We start from the raw sequence: 16,723 nt of genomic DNA on the forward strand, positions 1-16,723 counted from the left end.
CTCTGACGTCTAACCTAACTGTGTGTCTATGGATTTTATACACAGGCCCTCTAGTCCTACCATCCTGATCCATCTCAAGTACCTCACCCAATGAGTGAGTCCAATAATCCCTCCATCATTTTAACACCTCAATCCTGTCCCCCTCGGCCTGCCTTTCTCTAAATCCCCCGACCTCTTGGAGCCGATCCTGTGAACTAAAATCCATCAGACTACGTGTCATTCTGGCCACCGTCCTCTCCAGAATCTCCATCTCCTTCACCAGGTGTGGGCACCAAAACTGGAGCCATCACTCCAGGTGTGGATGGACCAGGTGGCAGTGTCATACACAGTCTAAATACAGAGCTCTTTCTTTTAAACTCAAGGCTCAAGACAACACTGGTTAAAGTGTGTTTTCTCTCCCAGTAGACACCCTCCACTGCTTGTCTATCTTTAATGGGTGATGGAGTAGTGATCTAAACAAACTCCCATCCCTGGAAAGTGCCGTGCGCTCAGGGTAACAGCTGTGTGGAAGGGCCGTTTGTAATGAGAGTTGGTTTGGGTTTCAGACACGAATCAATGAGCTGAAAGGAAAGTTATCGAAGAGCTTCTCTGAATGGAGGAGACAGCTGGAAGAAGATGAGGAATACACACTGAAACTGATCGATGAGGAGGGTCTCCGAACTCTCTCACAGATTAGAAACTGTTCTGAAGCATTAAACAAGAGGATGGAACAGATCACATTAATAGATGGAGAAATCCAGAGTCTGGTACAGAGGGACCCTCTCTCCTTTATTCAGGTACATCTTCAATATAAACAGGGCCATGGCTGGGGAATGGGATGTTTAAGTGAGGCTGGTGTGAGGCTGAATTGTTTGAAGATTGTTGGTGGGGCCGAGCAATGGAGCTGCCCCCTCAGTCCTACCCTCAGAGTGTTGGTGCTGCCTCCTCAGTCCTGCCCTCGGAGTGTTGGTGTTGCCCCCTCAGTCCTGCCCTCGGAGTGTTGGTGCTGCCCCCTCAGTCCTACCCTTGGAGTGTTGTTGCTGCCCCCTCAGTCCTGCCCTCGGAGTGTTGGTGCTGTCCCAGGATGGAGTGCAGTGAAATGTGGGATTATTCCCCATTCCTGTGACTGGCCCCACCTACTGTTACACACTGAACTCTTTACTCTCAATCCCAAATTCACTGTTTGCTTCCATTGGGTTTTGGTTTGTTCGTTTACTGATTTGATCTCCTCTCTTTATTCACAGAACTGGAAGCAGCTCCTTTCCAGGTAAGTTCCTCTCAGTCATACAGAACCTGCTGCTGATAGGGAACCTTCACCTGTATCTGGGAGAAGAGTGAAAGTAGAATTGTGGCTTGGAAACCTTCCCAGATAAGGTGCTTTGAAATGGTGGGAATATTGAGTGATGTTTAACTGTGGTTTGAGGGGTTATTGACTCAGGCAGCCTGTGGGAAATGGCAGTGACATGGGCTGTTCCATCGGTGTGTAGAGTTTCTCAGGAAGCTGTTTGACAGGAAGTGAGAGAGAGAGAAAGCTGCAGTGAGCTGTATCTAACCGAGGCTTCCTAAAGGCTCCATGTGTGTCAGTGAGAGCTTTATTCCATTCGCTCAGTAAGTGCTGTGTGATTGGCCTGTTCTGTCAACCAGCCCATGGAGAAATGAGGAGAGGGGCAGCTCCCGGTGTCAGAGTGACAGTAAAATGTGTTGTGATTGGCTCATTCTATCCACTAACAGAGAAATGAGTGGGTGCTGAGATTTCCCGGAATGTCAGTGTCACTGGATACTCTGGGTGGAATTTTATGAGGACCCCCAGAGGTGGGATTGGTGATGTGACTGGTTGGGAAATCGGAAAAGGCTATATCTGGTCCGTTCCCGGCGCATTCCCGCCTACGGGCGATCTGGCTGGAGATAAAGTGAGACCAGGATCAGCTGTGCACCTGGCACAATCAGCACAATTAGGCGTCTACTTCGGGTCAAATTGCTGATGCTGCTGGGATCTTACCAACAACAGACAGATCCCTGGCTGAGGGCATAGCCTGGTCGGTGCCTGGAGGCACCTCGTGGCAGCAGGCTGGAAAACCAGCATGGACTCCTTTATTTTTCCCCACCCCCTGGTGCAGCAGGTGCCAGAGGGCCACAGCTGCGACCACAGGCCATCCTGTCGAGGATGTTGGCCTGGCAGCCATGGCCACAGTTTAAGGTTTTTTTTAATAATCTTCACAGGGCAGCTCCATTTTGAGGTGCCCTCATGGTCCCCGACCTATATTGGCAGCACCCACCTCCCCTGGTGGGGCTGCCAACTGCCCAGAGCTTCAGGGTCTTATTGACCCTCCTGGCTCCCTGTTCCTCCTGCCATCCTGAAGTGGACAGTGACTGTAGTGGCAGGCTGTTAATTGGACACCTCCCAGAAGATCTCCCCTGCTGGTGAACCGCTGTCCCAAAGTGGGGTCTGGACGTGGAAGTGATCCCAATGTCCAAAACCTTTATACGTGCAGATGATTCCGCCCGCCCGCTGTGAGGGAATCCCATGGATGCTAGATCCCTGGGACGCAGTACTTTCCCCTATCCTCGACAGAGCATACATCAGCAAATTGGGGGAGCATTAACAAATATCATGTAAATATTCGCTTGGCCGTACAGAACTTGATTATTGCTGCAAACAGAGATATCCTGTCGAAGCTTTTCATCTTGCACTTATCTGGACAGTTGCAAACAGTTGAAGGGACAATGCTGTTTGATACGTTCTGCCACTCGTTGGGACGTATGGCTTACGTACCTGGCATCGCACCAGCACTGGAATTCACATAACACATTACTCATTTGTGCAGCTTGATGCTGAAATATGTCGCATCAAAGCTGTCCTGTAGGATAATGGCCACCCCGGTCAGATCATTGCTCACTGTGTCTCACGTCGACTCACAAATGGGTCTAAGGCCACCACTTTCACACCTGACTAGTGTCCAGTCTACCTTAAATTACCCTGGAAGGGTAAAGTATCTCAATAATTTGAGCAAGGGGGGAAGCTAGCTGTTTCACACTGCTACTATGCAGCAGCAACACAAGTGATATTTTCCACTAACAGGATGCTGCCGTCAAGTCAAGACGTTCTTCCTACCACACAAATGAATAATGTGGTATATGAATTCCAGTGCCAGTGTAATGTCAAGTTGTACCTCCTAATGACTGGCAGATCATATCAAACAGCACGTCCCTTCAGCTGTTCACAATAGCCAGAGTACTGACCATACTCAACCAGCCTGTGCTTGCAAACTCAGAACACAATGTCCAAAGTTAGATGTGTTTCTGTGATTGGACAGCACTTGCTGAACAACCCCGAATGTGCTAAGAATTGCAGAAACAGCTATTTTAAGATTGTCAGTGAGGCTCACAATGTGGCTCACTTATGCTTACTCGGAGCTACATATATTCATATGCAGGGATCAGTCCTCTGCAGGCGAAAGGAACTTGTCCAGACATTGTGCCTTTTTTGCAATAAACATGTGAGGGACATTAGTTCCCTGGTGCATTCTCCATGACAACTCAAAATTAACTTGCTAAACCAATCAGCACCCTTTTCTCATGTGGTATGAATTGTTGTGCCCTTTGAAATTTGGCATTCTTGCGTCTGTCCTGATGAGTGCAAGACAAAAAGCTTCAACAGCTTGTCTCATTTTCACAAAGATAATGGGTTGAATTTTATCAGAAGTGTCACCGAGCGCCCGCGATATTTTACGTGGGGGCTCAGAGCGGCCACCCCTGATGACGTAGAGGGGGCGGTTGCCATGTCCCCGGCAACGGCATCCGGTGCCACCACGCAGGCACCAGCTCTATTTTTAAAGCCATTCAGGAGAGATTTAAATATTTAAATAAGCCAGTTTGATAAAAATGTGAATAAAAGTTTAATTTAACATTGAATCGCCTCACCCACCACCCCCCCCCCCCCCACCCCACTGAGTACTCAATATATCATTGACCTATCCCCCAAAAAAACACTTTGTGAAATTCTGCACTTTCTCCCCTGAACTTCAGCATCTTTGACACTCAACCCCTTCCCACCATCCACACAACCAATAGGAATGGTTTCCCCACTCCGCCACCCCACCCCCACCCTGATAATTTTATTCCTCCCCCTTCTCCACCAGTGTCTCACCTCAAAATCCCATACAGAGTTCCAAAGGCATGCGAGTCGCGGCCAGTGGCCGTAAAATCAGCGCAGGACGGCCGGCGGCACGAGGTAAGTTCATCTGTATTTTAATTAACCTCATTCTAATATTTTAATGAAGGTCCTACCGCCAAACAGCAGGGGTGGCCGCTCCGAGGCCTCACCACCGCCGCTAGTATCCGACGGGGCCTTCTTGTCGTCGTGGGTCGTGGCAGGCCTTTCTCGCAAGCATTTTACAGGCCTCGCCGCCATGGTCCACGATGCGGAGGGCTGGTAAAATCCAGCCTAATGTCCTCATCATGGGTAACTTCAATCTTCATATCAACTCAGCACGGCAAATGGACAGTGGAGGCGGTAGTGTAGTGGTATTGTCACTGGACTAGTAACCCAGAAACCCAGGGTATTGCTCTGGGGACAAGGGTTCAAATCCCATCACAGCAGAAGGTGGAATTTGAATTTATTTAATAACTATGGAATTAAAAAGCTAGTCTAATGATGGCTATGAAACCATTGTCGATTGTCATAAAAACCCATCTGGTTCACTAATGTCCTTTAGGGAAGAAAATCTGCTGTCCTTACCTGGTCTGGCCTACATGTGACTCCAGACCCACAGCAATGTGGTTGACTCTTACATGCCCTCTGAAATGACCGAGCAAGCCACTCAGTTGTATCTAACTACTACAAAGTCAATTGGACTGCAGCGGTTCAAGAAGGCAGCTCACCAGCACCTTCTCAAGGGCAATTAGGGATGGGCAATAAATGCTGGCCTAGCCAGCGACGCCCAGATCCCATGAATGAATTTTTTAAAAAGTGGCTTGGAAGGCAAGTTCATGGTATGCGTTCGAGCCACTTTTCTAGAACAATATATTGAGGAACCAATTGGGAAACAGGCTATTTTAAAGTTGATATTGTGAAATGAGCCAGGTTTAATTTGTAATCTTATAGTAGAGGATACTCAGGGGAAGAGTTATCATAATATGATGGAATTTTATGAGTTTCAGAGTGTTGCAGTTAAGTCTGAAACTAGTGTCTTAAATTTAAATAAAGGCAATTACGGACCATGAGAGGCTAAGGTAGATTGGGAAATTAGTTTCAAATATATGATGGTAGATAAACAATGGCAAATATTTAAAGAGGTTATTCATAGTTTTCAATGAATATACATTCCCTCAAGAAATCAAAACTCCACTGGAAAAGTGGCTAACTAGAGAAATTAAGGATAGTATTAGATTAAAAGAGGCTTACAATGTGGCCAAAAAGTGGCATAAGCCTGAGGATTGGGAGGATTTAAAAAATTAGCCAAGTGGGGAAGCACAGAGTGATCTGGGAAGAGAGTGCTTCGTGAACAGAGTGTTAAACCAGGAATTTGGTGCAAGTGGAAATTGGGTGCAGAGGGGGAAGGAGCTGCTGCTTTTTAATTTTCTTTTACCTGCAGTAGCTGGTGAGTGTCCTTCTTTTGTCTCCTAGCTAGCAGAGTGTAATTTGCTATTACTTTAGCTAACTAGTTACTAATTTAGTAAAGTAATCAAATCAATAAATAAGGTTAAACAGACATAACAAGGCAGGTGGTGTGCTGTGACCGCAACATGTGGGAGTTGAAATGCATTGCAATCCCAGATAACCATATCTGCAGTAAGTGTCTGCAGCTTGAACAATGTGGGCTCAGAACTGCTGAGCTGGAGTCTGAGCTGCAGACATTGAAGACATCAGGGAGGAGGAGACTTACCTAGACACTTTGTTCCAGGAGTCAGTCATACTCCTAGGTTAAGTAGAACTTTAGAGTTGGTTAATGGTCAGGGACAGGAGGGTGTGACTGCGAATCAGGCGGGTTTAGGGATCCAGCAAGCAATAATGGAAGAGACTCAGCCCTTGACTTTGACCAACAGGTACAAGGTGCTTGCTGCCTGTGTGGAGGAGAACAAGGATTGCACGGTGGAGTGCGAGGGGAAGGATCCAGTTGTCGTGGTCCACCGAGGAACCAAAGACATAGGTAGAATTGGGAATGATGTTCTGCTGAGACAGTTTAAGGAATTAGAGTCCAAATTAAAATGCAGAACCTCAAAGGTAATAATTTCTGGATTGTTAGCTGAGCCACTTGCCAATTGGCATCAGGTCATGCAGATTAGAGAATTAAACACTTGGCTCAAAGAAAGGTTTGGGAAGAAGGAGTTTTAATTCATGGGGTACTAACACCAGTACTCAGGAAAGAAAGAGCTGTACTGTTGGGATGGGCTCCACTTAAACCAGACTGGGATCAGCGCCCTGGCAAATTGTATAACTAGGGCTGTGGGGAGGGCTTTAAACTAACAGGGGATGGGAGTTCAGGCAAAGGCAGATTAAGAAATCTAAAGAGAAAAGTAAAGACAACAGAACAATGCAGCAGTTTGGGTAAAGACAGAAAGGGAAAGAGAGTTCAAAGGTTATGTTGCATCATTAAGTCAGGTCCATGCAAATAATCATAGCAAAAAAAATTAAAGGCTGTTTATCTGAACACACAAAACATTCGTAATAAGATGAATGAACAAGTGGGACAAATACAGATAAATGGTTTCAATCTAACCACCATTACAGAGACGTGGGCTGAAATTTAACCCTTACCCCCAACCCCCCAGGAGTGAACGCGGAGGCGGGGGTGTAAAATCAAGTGGAAGGTGGGGGGGACATCATGCCCGTCACTTACCTGCCCCAGCTGTTATTTTCCAGTGGCGGGGCAGCTGGCAAATGGCCCGCCTGCCCTTCGGGCAATTGAGGCCCATTAAGTGGCCAATTAATTGCCGGCAGTAGACGGGCACTTCAGCACCTGAGGAAGCCACCCAGTAATACCTGCCGGTCTCCTAGCAGGCTGTGGTGGGGGGTGGGGGGTGTGTGGGCCCTGACCGGGCACCTAGTATTCCATGGAGAACCAGCCCCAGCAGCACAGGCCACCCCGGTAAAACTGGATGGGCCACCCAGCATCAACCGAGGCACCGGAAACGACAACAGCAAACCCAGCCCTGTCAACCCTGCAAAGTCCTCCTTAATAACATTTGGGGGCTTGCGCTAAGGTTGGATGAGCTGTTCCACAGACTAGTCAAGCAAAAGCCTGACATAGTCATACTCACAGAATCATACCTGACAGACAATGTCCCGGAGACTGCCATCACCATCCCTGGGTATGTCCTGTCCCACCGGCAGGATAGACCCAGAAGAAGTGGCTGCACAATGGTTTGCAATCAGGAGAGAGTTGCCCTGGGAGGCCTCAACATTGACTCCAGACCCCATGAAGTCTCATGGCATCAGGTCAAACATGGGCAAGGTAACCTCCTGCTGATTACCACCTACCACCCTCCCTCAGCTGATGACTCAGTACTCCTGCACGTTGAACACCACTTGGAGGAAGTACTGAGGGTGGCAAGGTCACAGAATGTACTCTGGGTGGGGGACTACAATTTCCATCACCAAGAGTGGCTTGGTAGCACCACTACTGACCGTGTTGGCTGAGTCCTAAAGGACATATCTGCTGGACTGGGTATGCGGCAGGTTGTGAGGGAACCAACAAGAGGGAAAAACATCTAGACCTCATCCTCACCAATCTGCCTGCCACAGATGCATCTGTCCATGATAGTATTGCTAGGAGTGACCACTGCACAGTCCTTGTGGAGACAAAGTCTCGCGTTCACATTGAGGATACCCTCCATCGTGTTGTGTGGCACTATCACTGTGCAAAATGCGATAGATTTTGAACAGATCTAGCAATGCAAAACTGGGCATCCATGAGGCGCTGTGGGCCATCAGCAGCAGCAGAATGGTACTCAACCACAATCTGTAACCTCATGGCCCGGCATGTCCCCCACTCTACCATTACCATTAAGCCAGGAGACCAAACCTGGTTCAATGAAGAGTGCAGGAGGGCATGCCAGGAGCAGCACCAGGCATACCTCAACATGAGGTGTCAACCTGGTTAAGCTACAACACAGGACTGTCTGCATGCCAAACTGCGTAAGCGATCCCATAACCAACGGATCAGATCTAAGCTCTGCAGTGCTGCCACATCCAGCCGTGAATGGTGGCGGACAATTAAACAACTAACTGAAGGAGGTGGCTCCACAAATATCCCCATCCTCAATGATGGGGGAGCCCAGCACATCTGTACAAAAGATAAGGCTGAAGCATTTGCAACAATCTTCAGCCAGAAGTGCCGAGTTGATGATCCATCTCGGCCTCCTCCTGAAGTCCCCAGCATCACAGATGCCAGTCTTCGGCCAATTCGATTCACTCCGCGTGATATCAAGAAACGACTGAAGGCACTGGATACTGCAAAGGCTATGGGCCCTGACAATATTCCGGCAATAGTACTGAAGATCTGTGCTCCAGAACTTGCCGCGCCCCTAGCCAAGCTGTTCCAGTACAGCTACAACACTGGCATCTACCCTGCAATGTGGAAAATTGCCCAGTTATGTCCTGTACATAAAAAGCAAGACAAGTCCAACCTGGCCAATTACCGCCCCATCAGCCTATACTCAATCGTCAGTAAAGTGATGGAAGGTGTCATCAACAGTGCCATCAAGCTTAGCAATAACCTACTCAATGACACTCAGTTTGGGTTCCGCCAGGGCCACTCAGCTCCTGACCTCATTACAGCCTTGTTTCAAACATGGACAAAAGAGCTGAACTCAAGAGGTGAGGTGAAAGTGACTGCCCTTGACATCAAGGCAGCATTTGACCGAGTATGGCATCAAGGAGTCCCAGCAAAACTGAAGTCAATGAGAATCAGGGGGAAAACTCTCCACTGGTTGGAATCTTACCTAGCGCAAAGGAAGATGGTTGTCGTTGTTGGAGGTCGATTATCTGAGCTCCAGGACATCACTGCAGGAGTTCCTCAGGGTAGTGTCCTAGGCCCAACCATCTTCAGCTGCTTCATCAATGACCTTTCTTCAATCATATGGTCAGAAGTGGGGATGTTCGCTGATGATTGCACAATGTTCAGCACCATTCGCAACTCCTCAGATACTGAAGCAGTCCATGTAGAAATACAACAAGACCAGGACAATATACAGGCTTGGGCTGATAAGTGGCAAGTAACATTTGCACCACACAAGTGCCAGGCAATAACCATCTCCAACAAGAGAGAATTTAACCATCACCCCTTGACATTCAATGACATTACCATCGCTGAATCTCCCACTATCAACATCCTAGGGGCTAACATTGACCAGAAACTGAACTGGAATAGCCATATAAATGTCGTGGCTACAAGAGCAGGTCAGTGGCTAGGAATCCTGCGGTGAGTAACTCACCTCCTGACTCCTTAAAGCCCGTCCACCATCTGCAAGGCACAAGTCAGGAGCGTGATGGAATACTCCCCAGTTGCCTGGATGGGTGCAGCTGCAACAACACTCAAGAAGCTTGATGCAATCCAGGAGAAAGCAGCCCGCTTGATTGGCACCCCATCCACCAACATTCACTCCCTCCACCACCGATGCACAGTGATAGCAGTGTGTACCATCTACAAGATGCACCAAGACTCCTTTCATAGCACCTTACAAACCAGCGACCTCTACTACCTAGAAGGACAAGGGTAGCAGAAGCATGGGAACCTGCAAGTTCCCCTCCAAGTCACACACCATCCTGACTTTGAACTATATCGCCGTTCCTCCACTGTCACTGGGTCAAAATCTTGGAACTCCCTTCTTAACAGCACTGTGGGTGTACCTACCTCCCATGGACTGCAGTGGTTCAAAAAGGCAGCTCACCACCACCTTCTCAAGGGCAATTAGGGATGGGCAATAAATGCTGGCCTGGCCGGCAATGCCCACATCCCATGAATGAATTTTTAAAAAACCACCCCGTCACCAGGGACTAGTCGATTGTCTCACTTACCTTTTTGGAGTCCAGTTTCCATTGTCCTTTTCCACTGCTGGGACTGAATAGCGACCAGTCCTCTAATTCACAGGCAGCTCTTGGACACAGGACTTCATACCTCATGGGGCGGAAGCCCCGACTGAACCCAATTAAGGACCTGAGCCATAAAAAATAGCAGCGTGGTTTCCAGGCCCAGTGGAGGTGGGGTCGAGCCCGCCTTTCCAGCCAGTGGGCCAGGCCACTGCTTCACCTTTCAATTCTGGCCGTGGTCCCAAGGTGATCAAGGTTGGGAAATAAATATTCACGCACACATAACATTTCAAAAAGACAGACAGAATGGAAAAGGAGGAGTCGCCCTGATAGTAATGGATGACATAAGGGCATTAGTGAGTTTGGCATTTGACTCAGAAGATTCGGAAATAGAATCTGCGTGGGTGGAGATTAAGAACAAACAGGGACTAGAAATGCTGGTGGGAGGAGTTTATTGACTCCTTAACAGTAGTTATACTGTTGGACAATGCATTAAGCTAGAAATAATTGAAGCTTGTTAATAAAGGCAATACAATAAATATGGGGGATTTTACTCCTCAAATTGACAAAGATAGTCTCGAAGATGTATTTGTGGAATGCTTTCCTGACAGTTTCCTGGAACAATACATATGGAATCAATTAGGGATAAAACTATTTTAGATCTAGTATTGCGCAAAGAGGCAGGGTTAATTAATAATGTCATCGTAAAAGATCTGCCGGGAAAAACTGATTGCAATACAATTGACTCAATAGACTGAAAGGTATGGCAGTAAATAAACAGTGGGAAATATTTAAAAGAACAATTCAAGATATTGAACAAAAATACATTCCATTAAAAAAACAAAAGCTCAGTGAGAAAGATCCGTCCTTGGCTTGCTAAGGAGGTTAAGGATAGTATTAGATTAAAAAAGGCTCTGACTGTGGCAAAAAATAATAATAAGCCTAAGGATTGGGAGTGTATTAGAAACCAGCAAAGGATGTCCAAAACCTTGATAGAAAGGAAAAAAAATAGAATATGAGAGTAAACTAGCCAGGAATATAAAAACATATAGGAAAAACTTTTACAAGTCCATATAAAGGAGAATACTTAAAATAAGCATTGGTCCCCAACAGGCAGAGACAGAAGAAATTATCATGGTGAATGAGGAAATTGCAGAGTAGTTGAACAATTATTTTGTGTCTGTCTTCATATTAGAAGATGCAAATTACATTCCAGAAATAGAGGGTAACCAAGGGACTAATAAGAAAGAGTAAGGAACTTAAGCTCATTAATATCAGCAGAGAAAAAGTATTGGACACACCTCAAGGAATTAATTCTGACAAATTTCACACAACCTGATAGCCGAGATCCTCGGGTTCTAAAAGAGGTAACTGCAGAGATAGTGGATGAACTGGTTATGATATTCCAAAATTCCCTAGATTCTAGAACTGTCCCAGCCAGTTGGAAGTCAGAAAATGTATTCAAGTCAGGGGGTGCGGGAGGGGAGGGGGTGATGGGGCCGGGGGGGTGGGGGGTGATGAAAACAGGGAGCTACAGACCAGTTAGCTGATATCAGTCATCAGGAAAATGCTGGAAGTCTTAACAATGCACTTAGAAAATCATAGCATGATCAGTTAAAGTGAACATGGTTTTACAAAAGGAAAGTCATGTTTGACAAATTTATTAAAGATTTTTCAGGATGTAGCTAGTCGGGAAGATAAAAGGGAAACAGTAGATGCACTATACTTAAATTTCCAAAAGGCATTTGATAAGATACAATTCAAAAAGGTAATACACAAATAAGAGTTCATGGGATAATATATCAGCATGGATAGAGGATTGGTTAACAGACAGGAAGCAGAGAGTAGGGATAACGGGATATTTTCAATCTGGCAGGCTGTGTCTAGTGGAGTGCTGCAAGGACTAGTTATTTACAATCTATATTATTGGCTTAGGTGAAGTAACCAAAGGTAATGTATCTATGTTTGCTGATGGTACAAAGCTAAGTGGAAATGTAAGCTGTGAGGAGGACACAAAGAGGCTGCAAAGAGATATAAACAGGTTAAGTGAGCAACAAGGTGATAGATGGAATATAATGTGGGGAAGTGTGAGGTTATTCACTTTGGTCATAAGAAAAGTCGATTATTTTTTAAAATGCATGAAACTTCTAAAGTTCAGAGAAACTTGGGTGTACTCATACAAGAAACACAGAAAGTTAACATGCAGGTACAACAAGCAATTAGGAAGGCATGTTGGCCTTTATTGCAAGGGGATTGGAGTACAAGATTAAGAAGTCTTGCTATAATTGTACAGGCATTTGTTGCGACCACACCTGGAGTACTGTGTGCAGTTTTGGTCTCCATATTTAAGGAAGGATATACTTGCATTGGAGATGGTACAGCAAAGGTTCACTAGATTAGTTTGTGGGATGAGAGGGTTGTCCTATGATGAGAGGCTGAGTAAATTGGGTCTATAGTCCCTGGAGTTTAGAAGAATGAGAGGTGATCTCATTGAAACATACAAGATTCTGAAGGAGCCTGACAGGGTAGACACTGAGAGATTGTTTCCCTTGACGGAGAAATCTAGAACATGGGGGACAGTTTCAAGATAAGGGGCCAATCATTTAGGACTGAGATGAGGAGAAATTTTTTCACTCAAAGTGTTGTGAATCTTTTGAATTCTCTGCCCCAGAGGGTTGTGGATGCTTCATTGATGAATATATTCAAAGCTGAGATAGAAAGATTTTTGGTCTCTCAGGATATGGGGTGCAGGTGGGAAAATGTAGTTGAAGCGGAAGATCAGTAGGATACCATTGAATAGCGGAGCAGGCTCGATGGGTCATCTGGTCAACTCCAGCTCCTATTTCTTATGTTCTGAAGAAAATGATAAAGAAGGAGAAAATGAAAAATGGGAGTAAATGAGCAAGAATTATAAAAATAAATTGTAATATCTTTTACAATTATGTAAGAGAGTAGCAAAAGTAAACTTGTCCCTTAGAGGGAGACAGAAAATTATAATGGGGAATAAGGAAATGGCAGAGACGTTTTACCCTTGGATTTTACCCTTGGTGAGTGAGCTGTCCACCGACTGAAAAGTCAGTGGCAAACCCGCTTCTGCCAGGCCTGGGGATCAGACTCATATTTTGCGGATCCCCGGCCTTTAACTGTTCTGAGGCAGGACTTCCACCCCCTTGAAGCAGGAAGTCCCGCCTAATAGAGCTGCTGGCCAATCAGCGAGCCGACAGCGCTCTGTCCCAGCAGCGTCACTGGAAGTGGTGAAAGAAATTTTGACAGCTGTGCAGCAGGTGCAGGGGCCCTATTTAAAGCACACCAGCACAGGCTTCCTGACAACTGTCAAAGAAATACTTACCTTGGCTGCTGAAGAGTGGGACTGCTGTCAATCTGGCATCAAAGCAGAAAGTGCTGAAGAAACTCAGCAGGTCAGGCAGCATCTGTGGAGAGAGAAGCAGAGTTAACTTTCAGGTCTTCTTCCACTCAAATGTAACATTCCTTCTTGTAGGCATGCCACACCTGGGTGAATAATTGTAATTTTGCACATTCCAGGACGTGAGACTTAAATGTACCATAAAAGGTAAATGCAAAATGGCACAGTGGCGCAGTGGTTAACACCGCAGCCTCACAGCTCCAGCGACCCGCGTTCAATTCTGGCTACTGCCTGTGCGGACTTTGCAAGTTCTCCCTGTGACTGTGTGGGTTTTCACTGGGTGCTCCACAGCCAAAGACTTGCAGGTTGATAGATAAATTGGCCATTATAAATTGCCCCAAGTATAGGTAGGTGATAGGAATGGAGGATTTGCAAAAATGGGTGGTTGATGGTTTGCACAGACTCAGTGGGCCGAAGGGCCTGTTTCAGTGCTGTATCTCTAAATAAATAAATCAAACCATAATTGAGCATTTACATATTATGGGCTTCTAATCATCTGACTGTGAAAAGCTGCAGATTAATATGCATTTGGAATCTGTATTCATTTCTCTGCTAACTCTGATGTGAAAATGTAACTTCAATTAAACGATCTTAGTTAAAAAACAGGAAAAGATGTTCGTATTCTAGCTGCATTGTCAACTAAAAATATTACAGCAATAAATATGATCAGCTGCTGCAGAAGCAAAGTGTTCGTGAACATGTGTCAATATGTAATAGTTGTAAAACCATGACATCACAAATTTCCTCACTAGTCCTGCATTGGTTTTCAAACATGTGCAAGACAAACCTTGCAGCCAGACGTTCGAGCAGTTACACGGTGGAGTCACCTTTGCATTTAAAGGGCCACACCAAAAGCTAAGATGGCAGAGGGGTGCTCTCGGGTGGCCCCACAGTGCAGCAAAGCCTCCCTGCTCACTCTCCTCCAGCCTGTGAAGGGAAGGCTGGAGGCCCTTTTCACCAGCGATGATAAGAAGAGGCCCTCCTGCCTGATCAAGGCAGCCTGGCTGGAGATGGCAGAGGAGGTGAATAGCCGTGGGGCTATCCGGCATCAGAGGGTTCAGTGCTGAGGGGATGAATGAGCACTCCCCCAGCCAGCTGGGCTCTTTAGGCCTCGTGCACACAGAGTACGAGTGCCAAAGTCATCCACAGCCAAAAGGCAATCAGACCAGCAGTCTTCCTCCAGTCAGGCTGTTAGTGCAGAGGTTGTACCAAGAAGGGGCACTCGCAAGCGTTAAAGAGAACACACTGACACAAATGGGAATGCACCGGTGTCGCAGCAATGTAAATACTTCTTTTGTTAAATGTTCCTCACCAACATGTGTGTCCTTTTCTCTGTGTGAACAAACCTTTGCACCAGTGGCCCTTCAGGAGAGCCAACGATTTCAATAACATCATTGCCATGCCACCATTACTCATGAACATCTCCATGGATGTAGTGACATGGACATTGGCTCAGTCAGCTGCTGCCTGTAATGGTTTATACAGGGATGCTGCAGATGTGGACTGGTGCACAGCAGGTGAGCGAGGGTGATGTCTGGCTTGTAGAGCGTATGTTGGTTCCTATGGAGCAGACAGCCTTTGTCTGATAAGCCACTGCCGTACATCCCTAGCTCACTGCATGCAGAGTCTGGGTGCCATCTGCTCTCCCATGCGCCTTTCAGGTTGTAGGTCCACAACGTCCTCATAGTCCAAGGAGGAATCCTGTTGACGTCTCTCCTCATCATGCCAGGCCAGGCCTGGCCCTTATTGGGTGTGTAGTTGTACAGAGCACAGTGAGCAACGAAGAAAAGAGCCCATAGTACAGGGCATCACCCTATCCATTTAGGCATTGGAAGCACTCTTTCAGCATGCCGATCTCCTGCTCAGTGGTGACTCTCAGTGGCTGTCATTGTATCTCTCCTCTGCAGCAGTGGTAGGGTCTCTCACTAGTGTTGGGGGCCATGTTGCAGGAGATAGCCTTTGTCTCCAAGGAGCATCCCCTCCATCTGAATCAGTTCAGTGAAAGGCGGTGGCAGCTGGGACTGATGCAGGGCCCAGGAGTCATGGCAGCTGCCTGAGAAGCGGGCACAGATTTGCATGAAGCAGTTCCAGTGATCACATACCAACTTCAAGTATATTGAGAGGATTCCTTTAATGGTGACGTCTGCAGGTGGTAGCCTGGTGAGAGGCGTGATAGCCACATGGGGGCAGTCTATGAACATTACAATCTATGGTTCTCCGGCAATGGTGCCGAAACCAATGGCCCTCTGGGCCTGGCTGTGAGAGTCCGTCCTGAAGCGGACATACCCACTGGCCCTCTGGTGCAGGGCATAGGTGACCTCCCTGATTCAGCGGTGCACTGCTGACTGTGTGACCCCGCAAAGGTCTCCGGTGGGCCCCTGAAATTCTGCATCGGCATCAAACTTTAGAACTGCTGCCACTATGAAGACTGCAGGCATAGGATGTCCACTGAAGCCCATGGGCTGTAGGTCATCTTTGAGCAGGGCACAGAGACGTGTCACCACCCTCTCTCCATGCTCAACCGCCCCTGAAACTGGTGCTCTGACATCCGATGACATGTCATGTGAGGCCTGTAGATGCACGGCGACCGTAACGACGAGCTCCCCTTGACGGCTGCTGCTCACGACCGGGTGCCTCTACATGGACCGCACCTGCTGGTTGATTTTGTCTCTGGTACATACGGATCCTCAGGAGCAGTGGATCACACAATGTGTGATAAGCCATCCCCATTTCCATGTGATAAATTAAGTTGAATCCTTTATTTATTTGAAGGTTCCTAACAGGGCAGGGATTGGTGTTGACGGGTAAATCAGCTGCTTTCATAGATCAACTATGTGGCGTGGCATTGCATTTCCCATCTTGGCCAACATACAGAGTGGCACAGCATGACCACATCAAGATCCTACCAGCTGAATCAATTGTCCCCACCATCCATATAACTTTAACGTTCCTACCCTTTCTGGCACCCTCCCCACACACAGGGTGACTCGAGTGCCATTGCTCCTTCGCACACACAAACAAACGCAGAGCGTACACTGTTTACGGAGGGAGGGTACACAGTACCTCTGTTCATGCCTGCAGAGCTTTCCCTCCAGTAATCCCAGACCCCGTCCCTCCTCCCTTTAAGAATGCAGAGCTGAGAACCCTGTAATTTCCTCCCCTCCCTCTTCCCATCCCGTATGCAGAATGAGACCCCTATAATCCCACCCCCCCCTCCTCCCTTCCAGTATGCAGAGTACTAGCCAAGATGGGAAATGCCATGCCATGCCACATAGTTGATAAATTCTAAT

The 16,723-nt window shown here is 47.0% G+C and overlaps 1 protein-coding gene across 1 annotated transcript in view; it reads left to right on the plus strand.

Moving 5' to 3' along the window:
• LOC137375769 (E3 ubiquitin/ISG15 ligase TRIM25-like) overlaps positions 1-16,723 on the plus strand; it is a 67,611-nt gene that overhangs the window by 12,357 nt on the left and 38,531 nt on the right. Inside the window, exons 3-4 of the mRNA XM_068043172.1 lie at positions 546-776; positions 1,224-1,246. Of these exons, the coding sequence (XP_067899273.1) occupies positions 546-776; positions 1,224-1,246 (254 nt within the window). The remainder of the gene's footprint in view (positions 1-545; positions 777-1,223; positions 1,247-16,723) is intronic.

Source organism: Heterodontus francisci, chromosome 12 (genome assembly GCF_036365525.1).
Source record: "Heterodontus francisci isolate sHetFra1 chromosome 12, sHetFra1.hap1, whole genome shotgun sequence".
In the NCBI taxonomy this organism is placed as follows: domain Eukaryota; kingdom Metazoa; phylum Chordata; class Chondrichthyes; order Heterodontiformes; family Heterodontidae; genus Heterodontus; species Heterodontus francisci.